The 25,863-nt window shown below is 36.7% G+C and overlaps 1 protein-coding gene across 4 annotated transcripts; it reads right to left on the reverse strand.

Annotated features, from left to right (window-relative positions):
- Positions 1 to 10,431: 10,431 nt before the first annotated feature.
- Positions 10,432 to 24,705, reverse strand: LOC115952782 (protein root UVB sensitive 1, chloroplastic-like). 4 transcript variants are annotated; one of them, XM_031070050.1, is made up of 10 exons: positions 24,454 to 24,704; positions 23,183 to 23,444; positions 21,873 to 22,932; positions 21,680 to 21,736; positions 21,264 to 21,462; positions 19,968 to 20,083; positions 13,549 to 13,725; positions 12,950 to 13,027; positions 12,743 to 12,826; positions 11,364 to 11,451 (listed from the first exon to the last, which is right to left on the reverse strand). In XM_031070050.1, the coding sequence occupies exons 3-9, from the start codon at positions 22,917 to 22,919 to the stop codon at positions 12,758 to 12,760; spliced, it is 1,743 nt and encodes a 580-aa protein (XP_030925910.1). In that variant the 5' UTR covers positions 22,920 to 22,932; positions 23,183 to 23,444; positions 24,454 to 24,704; the 3' UTR covers positions 11,364 to 11,451; positions 12,743 to 12,757. The 4 variants fall into 4 exon arrangements, with proteins under 4 accessions (XP_030925908.1, XP_030925910.1, XP_030925909.1 ...); XM_031070049.1 differs by having other exon boundaries at positions 12,743 to 13,027; positions 24,454 to 24,705; XM_031070048.1 differs by lacking the exons at positions 12,743 to 12,826; positions 12,950 to 13,027 and having other exon boundaries at positions 10,432 to 11,451; positions 24,454 to 24,702.
- Positions 24,706 to 25,863: the final 1,158 nt, after the last annotated feature.

The following is a 25,863-nucleotide window of genomic DNA, read 5'->3' on the forward strand; positions in this document are numbered from 1 at the left end:
AGGGGTATGGCAATTGAGTACCCTAGGACAGGAACCACCAGCCAGTTAAGCCTTTGCATACAGTTGACCTAGTTATGTCAAACTTATGAGGACTAGAGGTTAGGGGAAAGTGTCTTGTAACAGGTTCTTTCCATCCTGCTTGTATACAACCATGATCAAAAACCTAGGGAAAGCAACCCTGTTGCTTGTACATGCTAGATCATACCCTATCCCTAAGGGTTTACAACCCTACAAGGGCACTCATGCAAACATTAATTGGTTCCGTCACCTAATTGTGCAACGATAAAATCTATGGCATGTAGCCGAAACTTCGTTCAGGAGGGAATGCTACCAAAATACTACCGAAAAATTCCAAAGTTCAAGAGCTTTCCTAGCAAAGATCCAAAAAGATTGCCCATAGGTTTAAATCATCACAAAGATCACAAGATGTCAAAGTGGCTAAAAGGGTCCAAGATCCAAATTGCTAAGAGATCCAAATTGCCAAGAGATCCATGTTGCCTAAAGGTCCTAGATATCAAGAATCCAAGGACTCCCCCAAGAAATCCAAAGATCCAAATTACCAAGAGATCCAAGTGTCCAAGAGTTTTCCTGAGAAGTCCACATTATCAGAAGTCGAGTTCTCTATCGTAGTTGCATTTCTTGTAAAAGGCCCATCATTGGAGCCGACGAGCACAGCATTGTAAAAGCAAATCAAATACAAGCATATAATCAAAGGAAGGGTCCTTCCCGCATTGTTGAGCATGTCATGAAAGTTTCGGTTACTTGCCAATCTTGTGCATTAATCTTGCATCACAGTAGAAACTCACCATGATAAATACCCGATCAAAGGTGTGAAGCCAATTTTTGAAAATGATAGGAGCATGTCCTTAAGCATTTTGTTTGCAGAGTAGCAATTCTCCAATAAAGGTATGATCTTTACCTGCTTGCATAACATTGAGAAACCCTAGGAGAAACAATTTCAAAACCGCTTGTGCATTAGAACCCACCTAAGTCCTAAGGGTCCCCGGCCCTACAAGGGCATGCATGCATTTTCTGATATCTCCCACCTAATTGTGTAGATAATAAATTAGGTGGCAGGCAACTGAGTTTTTCCATAGAGACATGCAAGAGGGTGAAGTTTCTTTCTTCAAAATTGCAAAAAAATCAAGTTTTGTTTTCCTTGTATCAAATGCCTTTGCATTAAAATTGGTTTCTTTGTCCAAGGACCTTTATGAATATCATTACAAAAACTGTTGCCATACAAAGTGGGCCAAATTTTTTCTTAAAGGGCAAGGTGTTGCACCTTAAAGTTTTCATTGTGTAAAAGGGTCCATCCCAAGACTTTTCAAAACCTATGCTAATGCTCAATTGCTTGCCACAATTTGGTCATGTTAAGATTTGCATCACTTTAGGAACTCATTCAATAACAAGAATTCCAAATCATGGAACTTCTCCCCCATAATTGCAAAATGAAATAGGGGCATGCTTAAAGCATTTGGACATAAGACTAACATGTGCTTTGGTTTTTGTTTCCGCCATAAAAATATCCCAATCCATCCCGAGGTGTGAGAAAAAATACAGGAAGTTCGAGATTCTTGTATCTCCCAGCTTATACAAAAGGACATGTGCAAAAACAAAGATTGCAAACCAAAGTCTTGGTTCATGTTAGCTAAGAATCTTCAAGAGGTTGTTTAGACGGTTCAAGGACCAAAGAAATGCCATACTGGGGCAGAATTTTTCTCAATCCTTCTCCCATGCAAAAAGGGATGAAGCTGATGGCAGTAAAAGTATCATGAGTTCCAGTGCAATTTTCACAGGGTTGTCTCCAACAAATCGAAGGGTCATCCATGTTCTTCAAATCCACCTCAGTCAAGGTCATGACATAAGCTTGTGGAACCATTTCTAAATACATGAGCCCTGAATAGCTCATTCAAGAACTCACTCCAAGGAGTCGAAGATTGCAATAAACTTGCTTCAGGTTATCTTGTGGATGCAACATCTTCGTCAATTAGTATGAGACATCTATGTTGGATATAAGAATAGACAATTGAAAGGATGAATGAGGCCACTCTATTGGAGGAGGGCCTAGGTATTTCCAATTTTATCAGATCTTCTTAGGACCAAGATTCCCTACTAACTTCAATTTTTTGAATTTCCTTTTTAGGAATTGGCTTCGGCCCATCAAGTATCTAGAGAGGCATAACCTGAGTTGCCTACTCCAATGAATTCTAACCAATTTCTTTCAAGGAAGCCACCAAAGGTCCTAAATTCCCTATCTCAAACATTATCAAACCAATTCTATCAAAGCATTAATAGCATGACCGATAAGATCAATGATCCACAAGATGTCCATATGGACTGGAAGAAGGCCAAGCCTTTAGGAGCTCTCAATATGATACTGGGGTAGACTTTTAGTGGTCTCATTCCCATAAGACCACTAAAAATCCATCTTGTGCAACCTTCACATTATCCATGAAGGCTAGCTACTGCAAGCCTAGGAGCAGAATTTTGCCAAAAATTAGAGTTGATCCGTACAGTTTGCAAGATCTTTTGTCAAGGCATCTCAAAAGGGTGAAAGAACCCAACATCTCTCAAGCAAGATCAAACAGCTCAAGTTTTGTTAGCATTAACTTGCCTCAGTAGGCTTTTCCTTTAAGTCTTCCTCCAAAAAATCTTCTTTGGCCTTCGGGTAATCTGGGTGTTCCCTTCGGATATTCCCCTAAGACAAAATCTTCTTTCCCTTTTTTGGGTAGATTAGGTGGTTCCATCAGATTCCCCTAAAAAAAACTTCTTTTACCTTCGGGTAGTCTAGGTATTTCCTCCTGGTATTTTTCCAAGGCGATATCTTCTTTTACTTTTGGGTAGTCTATGTATTTCCTTCGGATATTCCTCATATAAGATTTGCACTCGCCTCCAGGTAGTCTAAGTGATTCCTTCGGGTCTTCCTCAGACCAAAAAAAAAAAAAAAAAACTCTCAGGCGGGTATCTTAATATGTGAATCCTCACACCCTTCAGTTGAAAATCTTACCAAGATGTGAAAGTGATCGAGAGACCATAAAAAAGGCCACACTGGGGCAACTTTTTTCGCACGGCCTTTCCCCTCCGAATGGACTTCTTTTCAATAGCCTCAACAGCATCTTGAACTTTAGTGAGGACCACAGTCGCAATTTATTTGCAAGACCATCAGAAGATCTTTTAGCTTGCTCGAAGCATTCCTTGGAAGCCCGACTTCGGCATTAACAATAGAAGAAGGCAAACCAAGCCTAAATTCAGGGAGAATCATGAACTATCTCCAGTTTTATCGGATCTTGCCATGGGCAAAACATTCATTTAACTTGGACCATTTCCTTCTCAGGAACATTCAAATAGTATTAGGACCACCTCATTCATGGTGATTCACTTGACAAATCTCAAATCCATGAGAAATCAGCTCCGGCTACTTCAGCAATACAATGTTTGAACTTGCTTGTAATGAGTGCCCACATGTGAACCATGAAGGAAGAGTAAATAGATTAAATTTGGTCGAATGAGAGCCAAAATACTTCCAATTTTATCAGGTTTGTCATAGCTCGAACATGTCACTAACTCCCTTCAATCAATTTCCTTTTCAAAATCATGCTTTAGTCAAACGAAAGAGACGTCACTCACATCGCATTCTTCAATGAATAGAGCCATTCACCTACTCAACATATGGGTGACAGTGCCCCATCAAAATTTCAGGGAATTAAACATCCCTTCTTGTCATTCTCATGTTGCTTTTCTTAGATCCCTAATGTGGTATGTTTACCTTGACAGATCATTTCAACAATTGACATGGAAAACGAAGTTTCCTACTTGTACCTCACTAGAATCTTCACCACGGATCAAAAAATCTTCATCCCAATAAGTATTCCAAGCGTGGAATCAATCACCTAAGGCTTCTTTACAAGGGGAAGACCTCCATCCCCTAAGTGGATCTTTGCGAAAGCTTTTGGATATTCGGAATGCCATCCATTCGAAACACTGGAACCCAGTTTTGGCCTTGTCACTACATCCCAAACACTATCTCAACAAAACCTTCTCCCATCTCGGTTGGCTTAGGTTTGTTGCAATTTTGAACACATTTTTCAAAAAGTAAAAAAGAAAATTTTCAAAATAAGATCAAAGCATAAAGGTTCAAATTAAACATCAAATTATGAGAATCTATGTTTTAAAGCGCATGCATCTTCTAAGAGCGGCAAGTCAATGCCAAAACCCCTTTTGTGGGAAAAGAGTTGTTTGAGTGAAGTGGTTGTCCCTTACAAGGGATAAGGGGCATGTGATCCCCAAACACTCACCTCATGATATCCCATCTCAACAACTCCACATTCATGAAATGTTCACCAATTTTGCAAAGTGCACATTCAATTCTTGACAATCAACCCCCCCTGGGGAGGTCCTACCCAAGATTGGCGTGGACCTTGAATCAGTGAATGACCATATGTTCAAGTTTCATTGACCAACTGATTAGATTTGGAATGATGGAGGCATTTGTTTCAGTTATCCAAACAAGTATATCACTTGATAGCCCTTTTAAGCCAAAAAGAAAATGTTTTTCAAAAATCACCCAAATTTATAATTTGGCACATAAAATCCTAAGGCTATGAAGTAAGCATTCAAGATGATGGAGAAATGCATTCATTTCACTACCGTCCTGCTTGCAGAGAAATATCACTTGCTAGCCTATTTGAGCTTGTTGAATTCTTTTCTTGATTTAACCCAGCCAAGGATTACCCCCCACACTGGGGCAAGTTAGATGGTTACAAGGACCTCATGCTAGGTGACTTCCAATATTTGAGTCCATCAAATAAGTCTCTAATTGAAAATAAATAAATAAATAAATAAATAAAAGCCCAAATCGAATGACAAAAGTCATGGGCCAATCAAGTCTAATGAAGCCTCAAACAAAGAAAGGGCAAAAGAAAAATTCAGCCCGAAACAATCAAGAAACACGGGCCAAAGAAAATAAAATAAAGACCAAAAATAAAATAGGCAAAATTCTAGAAATGGACTCAAATTGAGGAAATAGCCGAGCATAAGAGGCAACCAAAATGCTTTTGATGAAGTGTAATCCTTGACTTTAGGAAACCCATATCCTTACATTACGGTCCTAAGAAAGTCCTTCCTGATTAAGAGTGACTACTTAGTTTGTGGAGCTTATGCCAAATAATCACCCACGTGTGAAAATTTTGAGCCTGATACCTTTCATTTCAAGCACCCAATTAACCCTAAGGCCACATTTCAACCTAATGAAGACCTCATTGATCACTGAGGAGTGAGGATTGGTTGGTCGTGGCACATTGAACATTTGGTCAATCATTGATGATGGAATCATTCGCTTATGCCAAGGCGTCATGCCTCAAAAAGGGTAGGGTCCTCTCCCAACCCACCTGATGAGTTCAAAAAGCCAAACACATCATTCATGTTTTCCCTATATAGCTTAAAAAGGGACACCCATGCATTTGGTAAACACAAGCACTTTGCTCAAGAAATCCTTGCTTGCGAGCATGTTCCCTATTCAGGGTAAATGATAGCTGTTGAGCACATACGCTCTTAAACCACATAGGAAACATGGCCTTAGCGAGCCCATCTTGTGGTACATGCATTTAAACAAATTTTCTTAACCATGAATGAATTTCCAAAATTTCTGAACGGGGTTTTCAAAACCAAATGAAACAAAGGGAAAAATGATGACCCTCAAAGATTTCAAATGATAAGGATTTTGGATCCTCCAAAATTTTCAAGTCCAAAAACAAATCATCTTTCCTTTTAGCTTTTCGTCCAAGAAAATTTCTCAACTTTTCTTGCCTGATGAGATTTTCAATTTACTGCTTCAAGTCATAGCACTTTTCCATGTCATGCTGTGATCTCTATGGAAGCGGCAATACTTATTCTTATTGTGCTTGTTGGGATCTCCCTTCATCTTCTCTGGCCACTTCAAGGATGGGTCATCCTTGATCTGCATAAGGACTTAATCAAGTGGAACGTTTAAGGGCGTGTAGTGCTGACTCCTTCCTGAAGATGAAATTGCCTCCTATTGTCTCTATCCTTCTTCTCTCCCGTCTGGGCCTTCTTTAGACGAGGGCCTTGTTTAGGATGACGTGGGAGGTCCGCTTCCATTCACTCTACTCTCTTCCTCTTCTTGGCAATAATCACATCTTTTGCATTCATGAAGCTTTGGGTTGAATGGATGAGCTCAGCCATGGTTTGTGGTTCTTGATCATAGAACTTGTGGATGAATAAATTTGAACTAACTCCATTGTGAAAGGCTGCTAACAGCAACTTGTCATCCATCTCGTCTATCGTCAAAGCTTCCCTATTGAAACTAGTGATAAAGGACAAGCTCTCATTATCTCCTTGTTCTATAGTCAGCAGGCTAGACGAGGAGCGTTTATGCCTTTATCCTCCAATAAAGTTGTTGATGAACAATTTACTCAACTCCTCGAAAGAACCAACAGTGTTTGGAGGTATTTTACTGAACCACACTCGTGCTGGCCCCTTAAGGGTGGTTGGGAAGGCCATACACATTATCTCATCTAGAACTCCTTGAAGGTGCATTGTGGTTTTAAAGGTTACAATGTGGTCACATGGGTCGCGCGTTCCATCATACGAATCCAACAAAGACATCTTGAACTTGGAAGGCAGGGGATGACTATTGATGGAAGCTATGAAAGGGGAATCGATTCAATGAACTAAATCATCTACGTGATTTGTCCTTCTCATATTCTCCCTTATTTCTTCCATGTCTCTCCTCATTTGATCCATCTCCCTTTCCAAGTATGGCACACTATGTGAAGCGGTACCCCTTGAGTGGTTCTCGCGCTCAACATTTTCTCCTTCTCTAACTTCTTGACTCTAAGCTTGTCCTTCCACGCATCATTCATGACATTGCCTCCTTTGGTTAATCTCCTGGGTCAGTTCTTGATTCTAACGGATTAACTCTGCCATGGCAGTTGCCATGGACTGTATTTGTTGGATGGAAGGCGATTGCATGACAGGTGCTAACTGGTGAGCGCGGTTGGGGTGGCTGGAAGCATTCCCACTCTCTTGGTGGCCTGGACTAGTGGCCATTGACCTTGTCCGGACCATACAGCCTTTTTTCTAAGAAAGATAAATTGCAAAATACAAATTTAACTTTCTCACAGACGGCGCCAACTGATGATGCAAAGAAAATCAGTAGGCTGAATGCTCCGGGCTTCAATGGGCTAGTAGTTGTTTGGAAGGCCAAAAAAGAAAGAAACACAATATCAAAGGTGACTGGGTGAACCGACCAAGAACCCACCGATGCTTAAGTTAGTTTTCCCTATAGAACTCAAGAATTCCAACTTTAGGAGTAGTGGAAACTTACTTTCATTTGATGTGGATAAGTCCTTATATAGTGAGCTTTGGAGTGGTTACTTGTTTGGTAACTTCCTCAACATGCATAGAAGTTAGAAGGTTCAGACTTAACTTCCACAACTGCTATAGGAGTTAGAAGGTTCAATCTTATCTTCTACAACTACCATTAGAAGTTAAGAACTTAGTGGAAAATTACAATGATGAACAAGGATTTTGCTCATACTTCAAAATAGTAGAACATGACCCGAATTATAAGCTTTTGAACATAAATCTGTTCTGAAAATTCTCTAAGTGTTGAGAGGCCGTCCAGGTGCTTCCATGATGGACGACCTTCATACCCACGGACGACCTTCTGACGGTAGACGACCTTTTTATATTGGGTTAACCTTCTTTGATCTTGGACGACACTATGGACAAACTGGAGATAGTCCAAATTTTGGTTCACCATCACCTTCCTTCATTTTACATAAATAATACTCATAATTAGATAACTATCTTAACAAATAAGAACTAACTCCTATCAAATACAAATTTGAAATAATAACAACCTAATCTACTATTGCTCATTTATCATTCAAATTCAAAAGAATTTCCAATTTGTATAGCAGGTGCATCCTCCAACATATTACAATTCTAGAATTATTGATGATGATTGGAGTACATCACTTTGATTCTCCAAAATTTCATGAGATCCTTGTACTTTTGATTGTTCTTTGATTTACAAAATTACATTGGATCGTTTATCTAAGACCTCTATAATTTGATATCAAGAATCTTGCATCTTTGCTTCCATCTTTGGTATGCTTTTGGACATGTCCTTGAGAATCTCTAACGTTCGGTTGACATGCTCTAACATTATTTGTTGTTTTTCAAGATTGAAGTTTTGATATGGGCTAGTCATGAAGAACTTTGAGCATGATCTAACATTATTTGTTTTTTTTCAAGATTGAAGTTTTGATATGGGCTAGTCCTAAAGAACTTTGAGCATGATGCAAAAACTGATTTTTACAAAGGGTTTTTTTTTTTTTTTTTTTTGGCAAGTGGGATGGGTGACGTTTTGAGTAATGGGTCAAGTTAGGAAAAAAATGTTGGTTTCAGCAAAATGATCTAGCGGAAAGTGGAAACACAATATATATATGTTTTTTTTGGTGCATTATTGACGGTACCAGTAGGATGTAGGTTTTAATGATGACAAGGGTGGGTTTGACAAAGCCTTTTTTTTAGTGTGCCTTTTTTGATGGAGATGCTAATCAAAATGCTTTGATTCCAAATGTTGTGAATTGGGATAATTAAAAGATAGATTAATCAATTTGAGGTGACTAGCCTCTTGAACTTACAAGGAGGATAGACTTTTTTTAGTTAAATTTCTGCTTAAGTTTCATTCCTTACTTCAGGACCTTCATAGTACATAAATAGTACTCAGATAACTATCCTATTAACTCTAGCCGACTCTCTATATTTTTGTAACATTTAGAGAGTAAATAGTACATTTTGTCTTTTATCTATCTGCTTTTTCAAATACACTTTTCAGCATACTCTATAATTTTTTTTAATCCTATTTAAATATTACTTTTTCATTCTTTCTTTAATCTTCATTTATTATTTTTTAATTTTCTATATTCTTCATTTATTCATTCCTAACAATTACATTTTTCAAATTCCCAACTGCTATATATTTTTTTTAAATCATAACATTTTTTTATAACATTTTTATTAATTTGAAATTTATCAAAAAAATTTGTTAGTCTTGAAATTTATCAAATTTATGTAATTTGGAATGAAATTATTCATTGCATTTTCTATACAAAACCCATTAATTTTTGCCTAGTTTTTTTTTAGGTTATGATTAATATTCATTAACTTATCATTATCCCTTTCAATTTTTTTTTAAAACCCTATTAACTTATCAATAGTTTTTTTTTTTTTTTTTTTTTGAGTAAACAATAATACTTATTAGATGACACATAAAAATAATAATAGTGTTTTAAACCGGGTTTATAATACATTACATAATCAGAGTACAACTACAAAAGGGTCTAACCTTTTTAGTTGTAGACTAGGCCTAACTTATCAATAGTTGTATACTTTTAATTGGTTGGATGAACGGGCAGAGGCTAGTTTTGATAAAGAGGATTTTGGGGGCGTAATAGCAACTTGAGGCCTGGAAGAAACGACCAACAGGTGATGGTGATGGTGATGGTTAGTTGGAGCAGGAGAAGAGTGAAGACCATCCGGTGATGGTTAGTTAGGCCAGCCCAGCCCAGCCCAGCCCATTAGAACCAAAAATAAAACCCGGCCTTGACTCACCTAAACACGTCTGAGTCAACTCAACTAATTAACTTTCGGATTGGGTTTCTCTCTCTCTCTCTCTCTCTCTCTCCACATCTGATAGTGTGAGTTTCGCACCTACATCAAAACCTCCCTTAACATCTTCGCATCTCTCTCTCTCTCTCTTGCTAACACAGTCCCCGTTCTTAGAGAGAGAACAAAAATAATAATAAAAAATTAAAAACCCCTATCCTATGTAATTTTCTTGGTATCCAAACAGGAAAAAAAGAAATGTCTCACGCAGTGTTCCAAACAGCGCAAATTATGTCGATGAAGACCTTATCATCATCATCGTCATCATTGAAGTTGGTTGCTGGTGGTCCCTACTTGCCGCCGATAGCCGATAAGAAACTTGCTCGCAATAGGAGGGGGGTTCTGGTACTCAAAGCCTTTTCTTCTTCTTCTTCGTCATCGGCAGTGGTGGAAGAAGACTCCTTCGTTGTCTTGGTAGTGATAGGCTATTGCACTTATCACTACCAATCTATCAACTTTCTATTACAAGTGAAATGAACTACTTATCATACAACATAAGCACTAGTAAACATCTAGCTTTAAAAATGAACTATATTAGATTACCAAACAATCACCTCTCCCATATCCTACATACCCTTATAAGCTTTGTGCATTGAGTATGACCTATTTAATAACATATTGGATCCAGTTAAATATGCTTGCTTCTAGGTGCAAGTTTTAAACCGGTATTAAAGCAAATGAGATGCTCTAACAACAATTTCAAAGTGACCCAATCCATCACTGTACTCATCTATGTATGGTTCCAGCCAAAAAATAAAGTGCTTGTTTCAAATTCATGTTTTATAACGTATCTGATGTTGCAAATGAAATTGTAGGACTTTGAATTTTACACGTGAAGAACTTTCTAATCTTCAATCCCATAGAACATCTGATTTTCTATAAACACTAGATATCCATACCTTCTCATGCCACACAATTGAGGAAATCATCACCCAAATAAATTCAATCCAACTGTGAATTAGGGCTGTGCACTTCTACAAAGAATAAAAGATCCACTTTGTATTCCTATAGGCACCTTCTTAGAATTCCATGAAAGGACAGAGTGGACTTCATAAGATCGCAAAACAAAGTACATTACAAGGAATTAATATTGTGAATGATGATGCCAACGACAAGACATCCATTGTAAGAATCAATAGTTTCTAAAAAAACCATGCTTGAGCAAGTGCCACGCACCAACTTATATTATGTGCTTCCCCATCATGTGATCAATCATAGACGATGGTTGTATCAACTATCAAGTGTATGCTCTGTCTTATTTCAATGTCACATTAGGTGACCCCCCAAGGCTTTGCAAAATTTTCACTGTTTGAGAACTTGGACGTGTATGTACTTGCAGCAAGGAATGAGTAAAAAGGCAACAGAGTTGAGTCCAACAGTGACCTGAAATATGATTTACTTTAGCATTTGCTTGTAATCTTGAAAGCTGTAAGAGCGATTGCACAAGGAAATTATGATCCATATGTGATATCAAGAAGCAATTGAAGAGGCCACATGCCCTAGACGAATCCTGGTAGGTAAAGGCCTTGCAACAAGCCCATCTGTGACCCAACCCATTGACTCCCCATCCCTTTTAACATGATTGAACTCCCTTTGCACATACTCTAGAGATATTTGCAGCCTCCCTCCGTATCTGCAGTCATTAGAAACACTTCTTGCTTCAAATCCAGCATTTTTCTCCAACCAGTACAGATAATTGACATGGAACAATGCCTTGAGCATGTCATGAGGTGAGGAACTTTCTTTTAGCACCACCTGATCCATCCCAATATTTCAATTACAACCCAAAAAGAAATAGTAAATAGTAATAGTTAGTTTGCCATCGTGTACCCCAAATCATGCATCACAAATAAGGGCAACAGACGCCAAAGTTTGTTTACTGTCTTCTATTCATTCATATATGCACATAAGGGAAACCAAAAGTCAATGCTATCATTGGCCTGTATTAATTTTTTTAGTCTCAGTTTTTGTTTTTTGTTTTTTTTTTTTTTTTTCCCTTAAACAATTGGTTTATCATAATGGAATTTATCAGGTGTCAAAAACAGTTCTTTTTTTTTTTAATACTTCTGAATACTCATTTCAATTCTTGAATTATTAGGCTATCCTTGAGAGGAAGTATGCAAATATATATATATGGTTTAGACATTTAGAAGGTGAAATGGTATGTCAAAGAAAAATCCACATGGACTGAGTAGTGATTTGGCCCTAAACCCCCAAACTTGCAAGAGATGCAAGGGCTTGAGAGGCGAATGTTGGCCTCACGTGCATTGTTGCGTGTGCCTGGCCAAGGTGACAAGTACTACAAGAATTCAATAAAAAATAAAAATAGAAAAAGGCATGGCAATTATAACGACAAAACAAAAAATTAGATAAATACACACAATAACCATACAGGTGCAGAGAATGAGCAACCCCCACTGGCCCACCCCCTCTTGGGTGGCAACCCAAAACACAAAAATAAATTAATTTAAAAAATAATAAATAAATGGGTAAAATATTATTTTGGTCCCTAAACTTTACCAAAAGTTTGTTTTTCATCCCTATACTTTTAGAAAAGTTTGTATTCTGTCCCTAAACTTTGCAAAACATTTTACTTTATGTCCTTCCGTCTAAATCCATTAGTAGTTTATATCCTAAGTGGCCTAACAGAATGTTGACTTGGACCAAACCAATTTATTTTAAAATTATGGACATATGGCACACGTGGATTAAAAATTTCGGTGGGACAAAATTACCCCACTCCTAAACCAAGTCATGTTGTGTTAACTCAAAATGCCCAAAAACTGAAACCCAACACCCAGAGATGTCACAATCCCACCCTCATGGAACCGATGTTCTTTGTCCCAAGAACCAGACAAAACATATTACATATGAAAGAAAATCTCCAACCAAATGTGGAGTTTTAAAGAACAAACATTTCATTCCTTGGCAGCATAACTTTATAAACAAACACAACGAATATTAATTTCAAATAAACCCAAAACACATAAGCCCTTCATTTTTTTATATCAAAATAATAATAAAAATTTTATTTATTTTTGTTCACCAGTAAGTCTTTTCTCTATGTGGGTGGTGCAGTAGTGTAAAGTGCGGCCCAACATGAAGATTGCCGATCTTTCCTCTGGATTACCTGTACACAAACAACCCATTGCCAGAAAGAGAGAAGGATAGTGAGGGGAAAAAAGTACCCAGTTTCAGATCTGGATAGAGTCACCGGTAGGAGAGAGGGATAGTGAGAGGGAAAAAAAAGTACCCAACACTGCTTTTCAGAAGGATCCCTAGAAGTTGATGATGGCAATGACTCCTTTGTGCCATAATTCCAAAGCTGCTTCTGTTCAAAGTTTTATCTTTTAAAACGAGCTTCCAACTCCCAAAGAGACCAAAGCACCAGAGAAAGGGAGAGGATGAGAGAGAGATTAGACTTAGCACTATTTAAATGGAGAACACTCCGTCGCTGGTTCTGGGTCGCCAGTTGAGGGCGGGACTGTGACGTCTTTGGGTGTTGGGGTTTCAGTTTTTGGCATTTTGAGTTAACGTAGCACAACTGGGTTTAGGAGTGGGGTAACTTTGTCTCACCAAAATTTTTTAAGCATTGTGTGACATGTGTCCATAATTTTTAAAATAAATTGCTTAGTCCAAGTCAGATACCCTGTCAGCATTCCGTTAGGCCACATACAATATAAACTAACGGATTTAGACAGAAAGATCTAAAGTAAAACGTTTTGCAAAGTTTAGGGACGAAAAACAAATTTCTGAAAGTTTAGGGACCAAAATAATACTTTACCCTAAATAAATAAATAAAAACATAAAGAGAAAATGAAGATTTGAAAACCAAGGGAACGGTTAACTTACATAGAAAATTGCTTTGTGCTCAGCCAAGATGTAGCCTTCATTTCTATACAAATTGAACAGTGCAAGTAAATCCTCCTTTTTGCTGACAACATCACTGAGCTTAGATCCTAACTGCAGCCGATGCTCAATTTCAGCAGCTGCATCCTTTGCCTTGGAAGATAATACAGTTGGTTGTGCCTAAGGAGAAAATCCATGAAATATGATGCACAAAAATCAGACAATGCAGCAACTATTAAAAACATTATTTTTTTTATTAATATGTTACACATGCGCCCAAGGGATCTTGAATCCATGACCTTACCCTCCATTATTATGGTAGAAAGAACTATCATTTGAGCTAGAGCTCAGTGGCAACTATTACATACATTTTTATACATCTATCCTACCTTACATTGCCTAGTTAATCAAAGAATACAATTTTCTAAAAATCAGAAATATAGGCATCATCAATTTGCTGCATCATATACAAAATATAAGTTATTTTGCATCATTAATTTATGTCTTTATCAGTGCTTAGTCTGGTGTATTTTGCTCAAAATCAGTCTCAAACCCCAAAAAAAAATGAAGAGGTAAGTTGACAGCTAGCATAAAATCTAACACTCATCAAGAATGGATCCTTTACACATACAAGTTGGGAGGATCTCCTATTAGCAACGCACTACATTGGACTCCAAATGCAGAGAGAAGTGGGGGATTAGGTTGGAAGTTCCTTATCAGTGTCACGCTACATCAGAGCCTGAGTATAATAGAAATTTGGGCAAGGGTTCTTGCACTTTGATGGACGGGAAAGGGTAAAATTAGGATAAATAGGAATTGTATAAGGATAATTCTTTTGCACACAATGCGTACATACACACACTGCGTGCAACAACAGAAATCATGACTTTAAGTCACAATTTCAAACTTGAAACGATTTTTGTTGTTTGCATACAGTCCGTAAATACACACTCTGCAACAATCACTACCCTTTGTATGTCACTTGAAACATATGGTATTTAAGAGGAAACTAATGGAAATAATAATTACAATAACTACAAGGAGAATGCACATACAAGAGATAAATTATAGTGTACAAGAAAAGATAATAATAATTGTTATGTACTTATAACTTTTTGTAATACAATCGTAATTTTATTTAGGTGGTATGTCCAAAAGGAGGAAAAAATATCCCCCCAAAGAAACCTCCATAGGCTTTGAAAACTTGAAGTTTTAGAAAGTGTATGAGAACTGTGTAGGGGTTTTTCGTATATAACTAACTGAAACTTTTCATTCAAAAAATAGAAACATCACAACCCATGTACACAGGAAATTTACAAGGGTTGCTAATAAAATCTTTTTTTTATATAAGTAAAATGTTTTATTAAAAGATAGGAAAGCTCAGAATGGTAACATTCCTTAAAGAATCCCAGCATATTAGAAAATGAATGACTACTTAAAATCATCGCAGTGTCAATAAAATCATCTGAAAAAACACATCCAAAAAATTCCTACGTACTAGAAAAAGAATGGATACTTAGGGCAGCCATCCAATCATACATGGAATGTAATAACAACAGTTATAACCCCAAAGATGATCGATCTTTCCCTTCAAACATGCCATTGTTGTGCTCTCTAAATAGTCCACATAACGCACAAACAAATAGCATGCCCAAATATCAACAACATAATATCTTCCAAAACCTCCTCTCCAACACCCCAACAAATCCAAGACCATTTTAGGCACAACCCAATGCATCTCTAACAAACATAAGACCCTTTTTTATATAAGTAGAAAGTTCTATTAAAAATTTAATTACTTCACGTTCACAATGATGAACGCGAAGTATCTAGCAAAAAACTCAAATAGAAAAGCTAAGAGAACTATGAAACTTGTTAGAATTACGGTTAAGTGATTAAATTCACCATTTCCTAATTGTTTGAACTTTTGAGACAATCGGTAATTTAACATGGTATTAGAGTAGGAGATCCTAAATTAGATCCATGTATTACTCTATCTCCCATTTAAAATGTTAAAAATCCCACATGTTGGGCTCCCACTTACTAAGGGGAAGTTTAGGCCTACACGTGAGAGAGAGTGTTAAAATTATGATTAAGTGATCAAAATTTACAATTTCCTAACAACTTAAGGTTTTGGAAGAATTGGTAATTTAACAAAACTCAATAGCAAAAGTATAATGTGTAAAGCCCCAAGCCCTAGACCACTCAAACAAGGTACGAATCAAAGAGGATTTCAAATTGATTTCAAATGATCTAGGGATGTCTGAGCATCCTTAAACGAGCAGGAGTTGCAACTTGATCATAGCACTAGTGACCATAGATTATGCGCACATGAAGGAGAAGATGATCTATAAACTTTCCACTTCTCTTGTACATACATCACCAATCCACTGTAAAAATACTACTCTCACAAAGATTATCCATCATAAGAATTTTTCCCCTAGCTATTGTTCACGTCATAAAAAAATTTAATTTAATTTAATTAAATTAAATTTATAAATAAAAATAATAAATAAATAAACCTTCTTTTATGCGAGCCTTTACCTTCCAAATACTCTTCCAAGGAAATGATTGAGAGCCTCTAGTAGAAAGAACCTTATAAAAGAATTTTACCTCAAAAGTGCTACTTCTAGTAGAAGTTCAAAATATGCAGTCTTCTCTATTCCTCTTGATATTAATGGAACGAGGAAGATCAAAAAAAAGATCAAAGGACTTCCAACTCCCAATCAACAAAATATCCCAATGAACATCCCCATTGTTCCAACACATACATTGAGCCATAGAGGCCTCTTTAGCTCATGCTATACGGAATAGATCCAAAAAGGCATCCTTAAGTATCATGCCCCAACACCAAGAATCATGCCAAAAACAAATTCCAATACCATTGCCAACAACAAATGTAATAATCCCTGAAATTTTTTTTCATTTGCTACTAATATGTTTCCAAAGGCTAACGCCAAGTGGTTCATTAATCACCACCCCTAAGGACCAACCATCCCAATTTGCCACAAAGCTTCTATTTCCATTGCATAACTCTAAAAGTATTTCCCCAATAAAGCTTGATTGAAGTGCGTCAAGCATTTGATGCCCAAACTTCCACTTTGAACTAGTTTGTATATTTTCTTCCAATTTACCGAATGGAATTTGAAATAATACACATATAAAATTCCATTGCAACTTTTCACCGCAACATGCAACAATAACAAGCAGGGGAAACAAAGAAAGGAAATTCGTTGATAAGCTAAAAAGAGTATTCTTAATCAAAGTGTTAGAAACTCCTATACGTATATAGATAATAATTGTTGTAATGTCGCATTTAGTTAGTTAGTTGGTTAGTTAGTTACAACTCCAAACATGTTAATCACATTTAACAAATGTTGAAATTGTTAGTGCTCATGGGGAACAATAAAACACATTTTAAATAGCCAGGTTGGTCTAGGGAACTCCATAATATCAGCAGGTCATTTATTTTGCCCCCCATAGTAAACCTACTCATATAGTGTCCATCTACTGTCTTTGAGATCAATCTACTCAAAGCATCTATCACTATCACACATAAAAGAGGCAACAACAAATTGCCTTGCCAAAGGCCTAGTGAACCATAAATAAAATAAATAATTAAAAAAATCCACCTAAGCTACCAATAACAAGGATAGAAAATTTAACAGTGGAAAATAAAAATGGATCTAGCTTCTCCATCATTCCAACATATATATCAAATATTTCCAATCGACATGGTCACATACCTTCTCTGGATCCAACTTAGATAAATACCCCTAGAATGTCAAATTTGAGTCTATTGTCAACACATTCATTCGCAATAAGAATAGAATCTGGAATCTGTCTCCCCTTGATAAACACATTTGAGATTCTGATAGAAGCTCCCCCAACACCAATTTCAGTCTATCTACTAGCACCTTAGCCATAATTTTTTAAACACTTCCAACCATACTAATAAGTCAATAGTCCTTCAAATCTAACGCCCCAACCTTTTTAGGAATAAGAGCAATAAAAGTAGCAATTAGGCTTTTTCAATTGTATATTGCGTATGGAAATGTTGAATACATGCATGATATCTTCTTTAAAAATGTACCAGCAAACCTAGAGGAAGGCCAAAGAAAATCCATTCAAGCCTAGTGCGTTGTCTCCATTCAGACTTTTAATTGCTGTGAAGTATTCCTCTTTCTCAAACTGTCTTTCCAAGTCCATCACTAATTTTGTAGAGTCGTTGCCTTGCTATAAATAATTCTCTTATTTGTAATTCCCTATACTCCTTTGCATTCATTTTTCATGTACATGCAGTAATCTTTTTTCAATAAAATTTTTATTTACTTATCAAAAATAAAAACTAAATTGGACTCAAAGGAAATAAACATAAGATACTTAAAATCTCATAGAATATTCTAGACTCAAGTCAATTACCAATATCCTTAATTCATAGGGATTGCAAAACTTACTGTTTTTCCCCTGAATAAAAAACTAACTACTACAACAATAACCAAGTATTAGTCCTAAAACTTTGGAGTTTAAAATATTATTACTTACCAAAAAAAAAAAAAAAATGCTTTCACATATAAAGTTCCAATGAAAACAAAACATATCTCCTGGAATATCACATATGGTGTCTCATCTTCTTTTTGCGAATGATACCTTAATTTTCTATGATGCTATTCCTAGTCAGATAGATAAATTGAGAGAGATTTTATCTTCCTTTGAGGCAGTCTCAGTTGCATATTAATCTGGCTAAATCAGAATTGGTTCCAGTTGGAGAGGTGTCCAATATGGGCGAGCTTGTGGCCCTATTAGGTTGTAGGCAGTCCTCACTACCAATGACATATTTGGGGCTTCCATTGGGCGCTAAATTCAAGGATAGGCAATTTGGAACCCTATTCTTGAAAAACTTGAGCGAAGACTAGCAAGTTGGAAGCGTTTATATTTATCAAATGGTGGTAAGGTTACTTTGATCAAAAGCACTCTCTCAACCTTGCCAACTTGTTTCCTATCCCTCTTTCCTATTCTGGCGGATATTGCTAATCATATTGAGAAGCTCCAGTGGGATTTTTTATGGAGTGGTATTGATGAGTCCCCGAAATTCTGTCTGGTTAAGTGGGCTCAAGTTTATAGCCCTCTAAAGTCTAGTGGTTTGGGTGTTTGGAATTTGAGAATTTTTAATCAAGCTTTGTTAGGTAAACGGTTGTGGAGGTATGGTACGGAGACATTACATGAATGGTGGCGGGTTATTGAGATTAAGTATGGGAATAATTGGGGCGGTTGGTGTACAAAAGGAGAAACAAATACTTATGGTGTTAGTCTTTGGAGAACCATAAGACAAAGCTGGCCAACTTTCTCTAAATCCATCATTTTCGAGGTTGGTACTAGTAATAGAGTTAGGTTTTGGCATTATTTGTGGTGTGGGGGCTGAACTCTTTGAGAGGCATTTCCAGAACTCTATAGCATTAGTTGTAACAAGGAATCTTCTCTTGCAGATGTCATGCTTTTTCCTAATCAGAGGCTTCACTAGGATCTTCAATTTTGTAGAGCTGTCCAAGATTAGGAGATGGAACATTTAACTTCTTTTTTGGACCTTATTTATTCTATGCCTCTTACTAGTGAGGGACATGACAAACTTTGTTGGAAGCTGGCAGAGAATAAGGTTTTAAGGTTAGTGAGCTACTTATCCTTCTCCTCGACCCCTGACACTCTTTTTCCTTGGAAACATGTGTGGCACTCAAAAATCCCTCCTAGAGTTTCTTTCTTCAAGTGGACTGCTGCTTTTGGTAAGATTTTGACTCTTGATAGATTATGGGATAAGGAAGTCCCAGTTATGGATTGGTGTTATATGTGTAAAAGGAGCAGGGAATCGGTAAATCATCTTCTTCTTCATTGTCCCATTGCTTTTGAGCTACGGTCTATGGTGTGGGCCCTTTTTGGAGTTCTTTGGGTTATGCCACAAAGTGTTACTGACTTATTTTCAGCTTGGCATGGCCCTTTCAGCAGACATCAAAACATATATTTGTGGAGGGCTGCCCCACGTTTTATGGCGTATTTGGTGAGAAAGGAACACTAGATGCTTTGAGGGAAAAGAACGGTCTATTCTCGAGATTAAATCTTTCCTTTTCCACTCTTTGCTGGATTGGAGTTCTGTTTTTAATTCTTTTTCATGTTCTAACTTTTTAGATATGCTTGATCATTGTAATTTACGAGCTTGATGTACTGCTATCCATGTACACTTTCGGTGAAACTGAATATTTTGATTAATGAACTTTCATTATTTATCAATAAAAATATATATATCACACAAGATACAGCCAAGTGCAATTAACCTATCCAAAAGTCAAAAAGAATTTCTCGAGTTCAACACTTATATTTTCCCACGTTAGAAGAATCGCAAGCCACATAGAGGAAGTGCAGAAGTTACTCACTTTGTATGAGGATTTTACATTTAAAAATGGTAGAGCTGGGAAAAGTGGTTCCTCATCATTGACTTCTTTGATTGGAGGTGCTTGACCACTAAGGAGATATTCACTAAAGACCAAACCTGATAAGACAATTAAAATTAAAGACAAGTTGGCCATTGTACAATGAACTATATTTCCCCAACAATAATTATAAAATTCATCATGATAATGTTCATAAGAATTGTCTAAATTACTCTTGATATGGACAAAAATAGATGAAGCTTTCACTTTGTTAAATAAGCAACTTTCGACCATTCCAAATAATCACTGCCGAACTGGTAGCACACTTGTGTCAACAGTAGATATCAACAATGTAATGGCAGCAAACCTCTAAGATGTCATCTAGTTCATTGGTAAGGGGACAAGGGACTAAAGAAGATGAACAACATAAAGAAGAGAAAGCCAATTAGAGGGAGTAGAGAGAAATATGCTTTTATAAGGTCAAAGATTTGGATCAAAAACAGTGTACATGACTTTTTTCTGCTTTATGTTGATAATGCTTACGTGGTAATCAATGATTTTATCCCCCCAACTCCGGGTGCGGTTTGGCTGGGTGCAACTTGAGAAAATACTTAGAAAAGCCAAACCCAAATTTCAAAGGCCCTACCTAATGCCATGTTATAGTAAGGAGTGGGAACATTGAACATGTTCTGACACCTCCCAAAAGCCCTATCTACTTTATATCCAATTATATAACAATAGAATTGGCAGTTCTGCATTGCAATTGAATAGGCCCACTAGTGCTTCTCTCAACTCCATGCAATCCCTCTTTATGATTGTAATGTACCACATGCTCCTTTTCTAAATCATTATGAAGGCCTATTATGTGACACTTGTCTAACTCCTTTATGCTCATAAAAACAACCCAATTCTAGTTTTCAAAGTATAAATGATGTGAACGTTATAGTTAGTATCATCCACAATAAACTTTTTTTTTTATATAAGTAATAAACTTCATTGAAAATCAATATTACGAAAAAATAAAAACAAGGCACACAGGCAGTGTGCTAAAAGGCCAAAAAAAAAAACTAAACAGGAATGGAAGTACAAAAATCCATCATATCAGGAAGAGAAATGAAATTAACAACACCCAAAGCACTTGCCCATTCAAACAAAGTCTGAAAGAAGAAGAGCTTCAACTCATGAATTGACCTTTCTTCACCCACAATAAACTAATTCATTCCAATTACCACATTAAGGAGATCACAATGACAACAATTTCGTCTAATAAAAAATTGAGAGAGAGGGCAAGAGAATTACTTGCACGATAAGGGTTTAAAGTTCTGAGTTGAATTGATTGATATGATTTCAGATTGCAGAACATGTGAATCCAAGTCACCACACTAAAAGAAGCAAGGGCAAGAGATGTAGAGGAGCCTATGTTGTTAGCCAATCCTATTCCAAGCATGATACCAATAAACTTGCTCACCATTCCTTGAGCTTCACCCTTGGCAATTACCTACAGTGAATAACTCCCCTCAGAAAAGTGGTATGACAGACCAATTTGAAAAGCACATTAAAGTCACATTCTAGTATCAGCAAAATAGATGTGGCATTTGTACTGCAAATCCAATTCCATGCTAGTAAAAAGAAGTTATTAGCTTTCCATGCATCCTGAAAGATAGTTAAATTTAAGAATTTGAAACATAAGAAGAGGGGAAAAAACTATGTTTCACCTCAGCAAAGTTCCTTTCAGCAGCAAAACCAGCATAGAAACAGCTCCTAGTAGCAGCCTGTGCAATAATAGGTTTCAAGTCTCAGTCAATATACACAGCCATTATTTGGATCAAGTAATTTTGAGAGAGAGAGGAAGGGGGGGGGGGGGGGGGGGGGGGTGGGCCAGAATGCTTATAATAAGAATTGAATAACCTGGATGAGTGCAGCAGCAGAGCGTCCAGCTCCAGCAGTAGCACCAATAGGAACAAAAAGATGTGGGAAAGCAGGAGTCAGCATCTCCAACCCGAAAGCAGCATTTTCCAAAAGATCAGCAAACAGCCTCCATCCTTTGGGATGGACATCAAAATGACGACCATATTTGGAGAGCATAATTTTGCTGAGATAACCAATTCCATCCTTGAGTACCCAATTGACAGCAGCAGCTGTAGGAATAGCTCCTTTCCCCAAGCCAACAGCATAGAGCAAGGCCTGTGTGGCGAGAACACCACTGATTTGGCTGGCAATACCCTGGACTCCTCTCCAGATAGAGTATTCAAGGTAATCATTGGTTACACTGTGGGGAAAGCCTTGAGGGAGCATGAAACAGTAGAAGAGTTCAGTGCAACACAACCACAAGTTGTGAGGGAGGAAGGATTGGGGGCTAAGAATAGCATTAGCATTGGCAAGAATGAATGCATCTTGAAAAGGGTCAGGGATAAGCTTGGTCCTTTTACCTCCGCTCACTTCCCAAACAGAAGAAGACTTGGTTGAGTCAGAGTCCTGAAAGGTAGAGGAATTGGTGGTAGTAGAAGTAGTAGTACTAGTAGTAGTTCTTGCAAGAGCAGATTTGGACAAATGGAGGTAGCAAAAGCAGCATAAGATAGAGGAGCAAAATAAGATGATGGAGAAGAGGGGAAAGGGGAAATGAGAGCCTCCTCCAGAGGAATTGTCATGCCACCACCAAGAACCCGAACCACCATTGTTGTTATTGTTGTTGTTGTTGTCATCATCGTTGCCATTACCCCCGAGTAGGAGAGGAAGAAAGAGAGAAGAGTTTGGTTTGAGTTTGATATTTTGAAAAGGATGAATTTGTTTATTAATAATAGAAGGGGTGGAAATGGAAAGAAATGGAGATGGGTGGTGGAGAGGAGGTGAAAAGAGAAATGGCAATCTCTTTTTTGTGTTAAGAGATTGGAACACAAAACTTGGCCACCCAACGCTACTACTATAATTAGTACAACAACAACCAAGGCATTCCATTGACAAACAACTCCTGAAACATTTTATTATGCCAAATACTCAGACTTAGACTCAGACAGGGCAGATATCAAAATCAATACTTACAATAATGTACTACTAGTCACTACTCAAAACTCAAACTTATCAAATTAATAGACAGCAGCTGATAATGAATAATAAACTACATCTTTAGAATTTTCTCCCAACCCATTGTAAGGAAGGAATATGTAAATAGGGTTTAAAGAACAGACTTTTTTTTTTTTTTTTTTTTTGGGTTTTCTTACCTTTGAGATAAAAAGGAGTTGTCCGGAGAAGGAGAATAGTAGCGCCGACTCGACGACTCAGTTCATGAAGAATGCTCTATCTCTCTCTCTACTTTCCAGTGAACATCTCCATCACTCACTGTCAATTACCACGTTCGAATCTCAAATGGCCTCAGACTCAATTCCTGGTTTATTATTATTGAGGGAAATGTGTGTCTATCACCAGCAGTAGCCATAAGCTTTATTGTGTGTTTTGCTTCGTTCTTTCTTTCTTTCTAGAAATCTACGACCGCAGAGATGGACCCAGGGGATTTCACGTTAGGGGGGGGGGGGGCCAGAGTATAAGCAAAAAAAAAACACCAAATGAGCATCCATATAATATTAACAAACAATCAACCAAGAAAAATACACAAAATCATTGTTTCTTAACGTATTAAAATGCAATCATCTACCAACAAAGGCAAAAAACACAAAACACCATTATTTCTTAATGCATTATAATGCAATCATCTATAAAAAGGGAACTCGACGCTCTTTTAAATTTTACAAAATGACTAATTGTTATTACTAAATAAAGATGAATCTTAGAAAGTGGGTGATATACATAATGCATCAAATTTAAATTTAGACTTCTCAATTTATAGATTTATTAGTTTCATAAATTTATATAATTTTAAAATAATAATTAAAGCATTATTATGAGTTATGAGTTAGCAACGTGTACAAGTGTGACAATTTTATTTTGTTCAATTTGTGCGACATTTTTATTCTATGATGTATTTGTCTTTGTTATGTTCTTCAATTTGTGGGACAATAGTGTATTAAACATTCAACCCTATATAGATTGTTGCCCACTACGACACTGTAAATTTATTGTGCTATGCCAACATACCATTTTCCTAGCTTTACCATTTTTTTTCCCGACTCACTGCTCTGCTAACCCACTTTACCACTGTTGTTGCCCCCGCTGCCGATAAACAGTCAAACACTTAATAACACTATTATTAATTCTCTACTATCTGACACACACTCTCTCTATAATATAAATTTACTCTCACATATCTCATTCTCATCTCAAACACAAAACTGAGCAAAAAACTCAAAAAACAACAGCCTGAGAATTCACAATCACAAAATCACAACCATAAACCCAAATATAAAAAAACACAATCACAGAACAGTAGTATACTAGTCTACCAGACTAGCACAGCCTTATCAGTTATCAAGTATTGGGAGAAAAAAAAATCATAGGAGTTAAACACTTGGAGTTTTTTAAAGAAAAAGAAAAGTACTTGGCAGATAGAGGGCGGCGTCGTGCTGACCGGAAATGGCGATGTTGGCAGTTGGGTCTGGCCGGCTGGCCCTCTGTGACTGCTGTGTCGGCATTGTGTGAGTACTGTCTGTATGAATCTCTCTCTCAATTTGATATTCTAATTTTCCCTTTTTTTTAATTAATGGGTAAATTCTGACTTTATTGGGCTGGGTTTTTATTTGTAAATTCTGACTTTTTTGGACTGGGTTAAGATTTTAGTTTCAGAGAAGGGGCAAGCTTTTTGAAGCAAGGGTCTTGGGTCTTAGCAATATTATATGGATTTTATTAATGTGTGACTTAAGGGCACACAATAGTAAACTAATTTTGGAAAAAATTTATTGAAAATTGAAAATTGAAAAAGTTTTAACAGTTTTTTCAATTCCCAATAAAATTTTTCCAAAAATGGATTTATTAATGTATGCCCTAAGAACACACATTAACCGGACTCATATTATATATAAAAAATAAAAAAATTCTTTTAGGAATATCGGGGGGCCGGGCCCCATGTAAGTCCGTCCTATTACGACCTGAGAGTAGAGACGATGAGAGTTTGCTTGGTGGGGTTTCGGTTTTCTAATATGGGTCCGGTTAATGTGTGCCCTTAAGGCACACATTAAACTTTCTATTTTTAGAAACATTTTCTCAGGAATTAAAAAAGCTGTCATTACTTTTTCAATTCTCGAGAAATTTTTTTTCCAAAAATGAAAATTTATGTGTGTCCTTAGGACACACATTAGTAAAATCCTTCTAATATTTGATTTGTGAGCTGGGTTTTCTTTTGTAGGCCTTCACATAGGGCTTCCTTTTTGTCTTTTTAGGGAAAAAAAAAAATATTTTGTATTTTACCATCAAGGTTCAGCTAAATCAGGATGACTAATAATATTTTATGAATTTTTTTTTTTTAGTTCTTTTTCTTTTTTCTTAAGGAATGTAAGTTCTTTATTTCAAAAGAAGGAAAAAAAAATGTCAAATACATAAGTCACCCGAAAATTTGGCTAATGTTAAGTACTTCCAACACCTTTCAAAAATATTCAATTTCCTTCCTAAACATAAACGACACCAATGTTATTAATTTCATTATGTTCTAATTGGAATTGGCCGGAATTTCTCATGCATGTGTGTAATCCAAAATTGTACTACCACCCATTCTACCTCGGGTCAAATTTCGGCTTGTTTCAAGGTGCTTCGGTCGTTCTAGTCAATTCCAACCAATTTTGGATGGAATTGTGATTTCGGCCACTGCTGGTTTTGCCTTAAAAAAATAAAAAAAATAAAAAAATAAAAAATAAAAAATAAAAAAAAATTCTATCCTGCAACTACATTGTTTTACATCTCAAATCAAATGTTCACATATCCATTCACACATGAAAAGCTTCTATTTTGACAAGAT

Source organism: Quercus lobata, chromosome 7 (genome assembly GCF_001633185.2).
Source record: "Quercus lobata isolate SW786 chromosome 7, ValleyOak3.0 Primary Assembly, whole genome shotgun sequence".
Classification (NCBI taxonomy): Eukaryota; Viridiplantae; Streptophyta; class Magnoliopsida; order Fagales; family Fagaceae; genus Quercus; species Quercus lobata.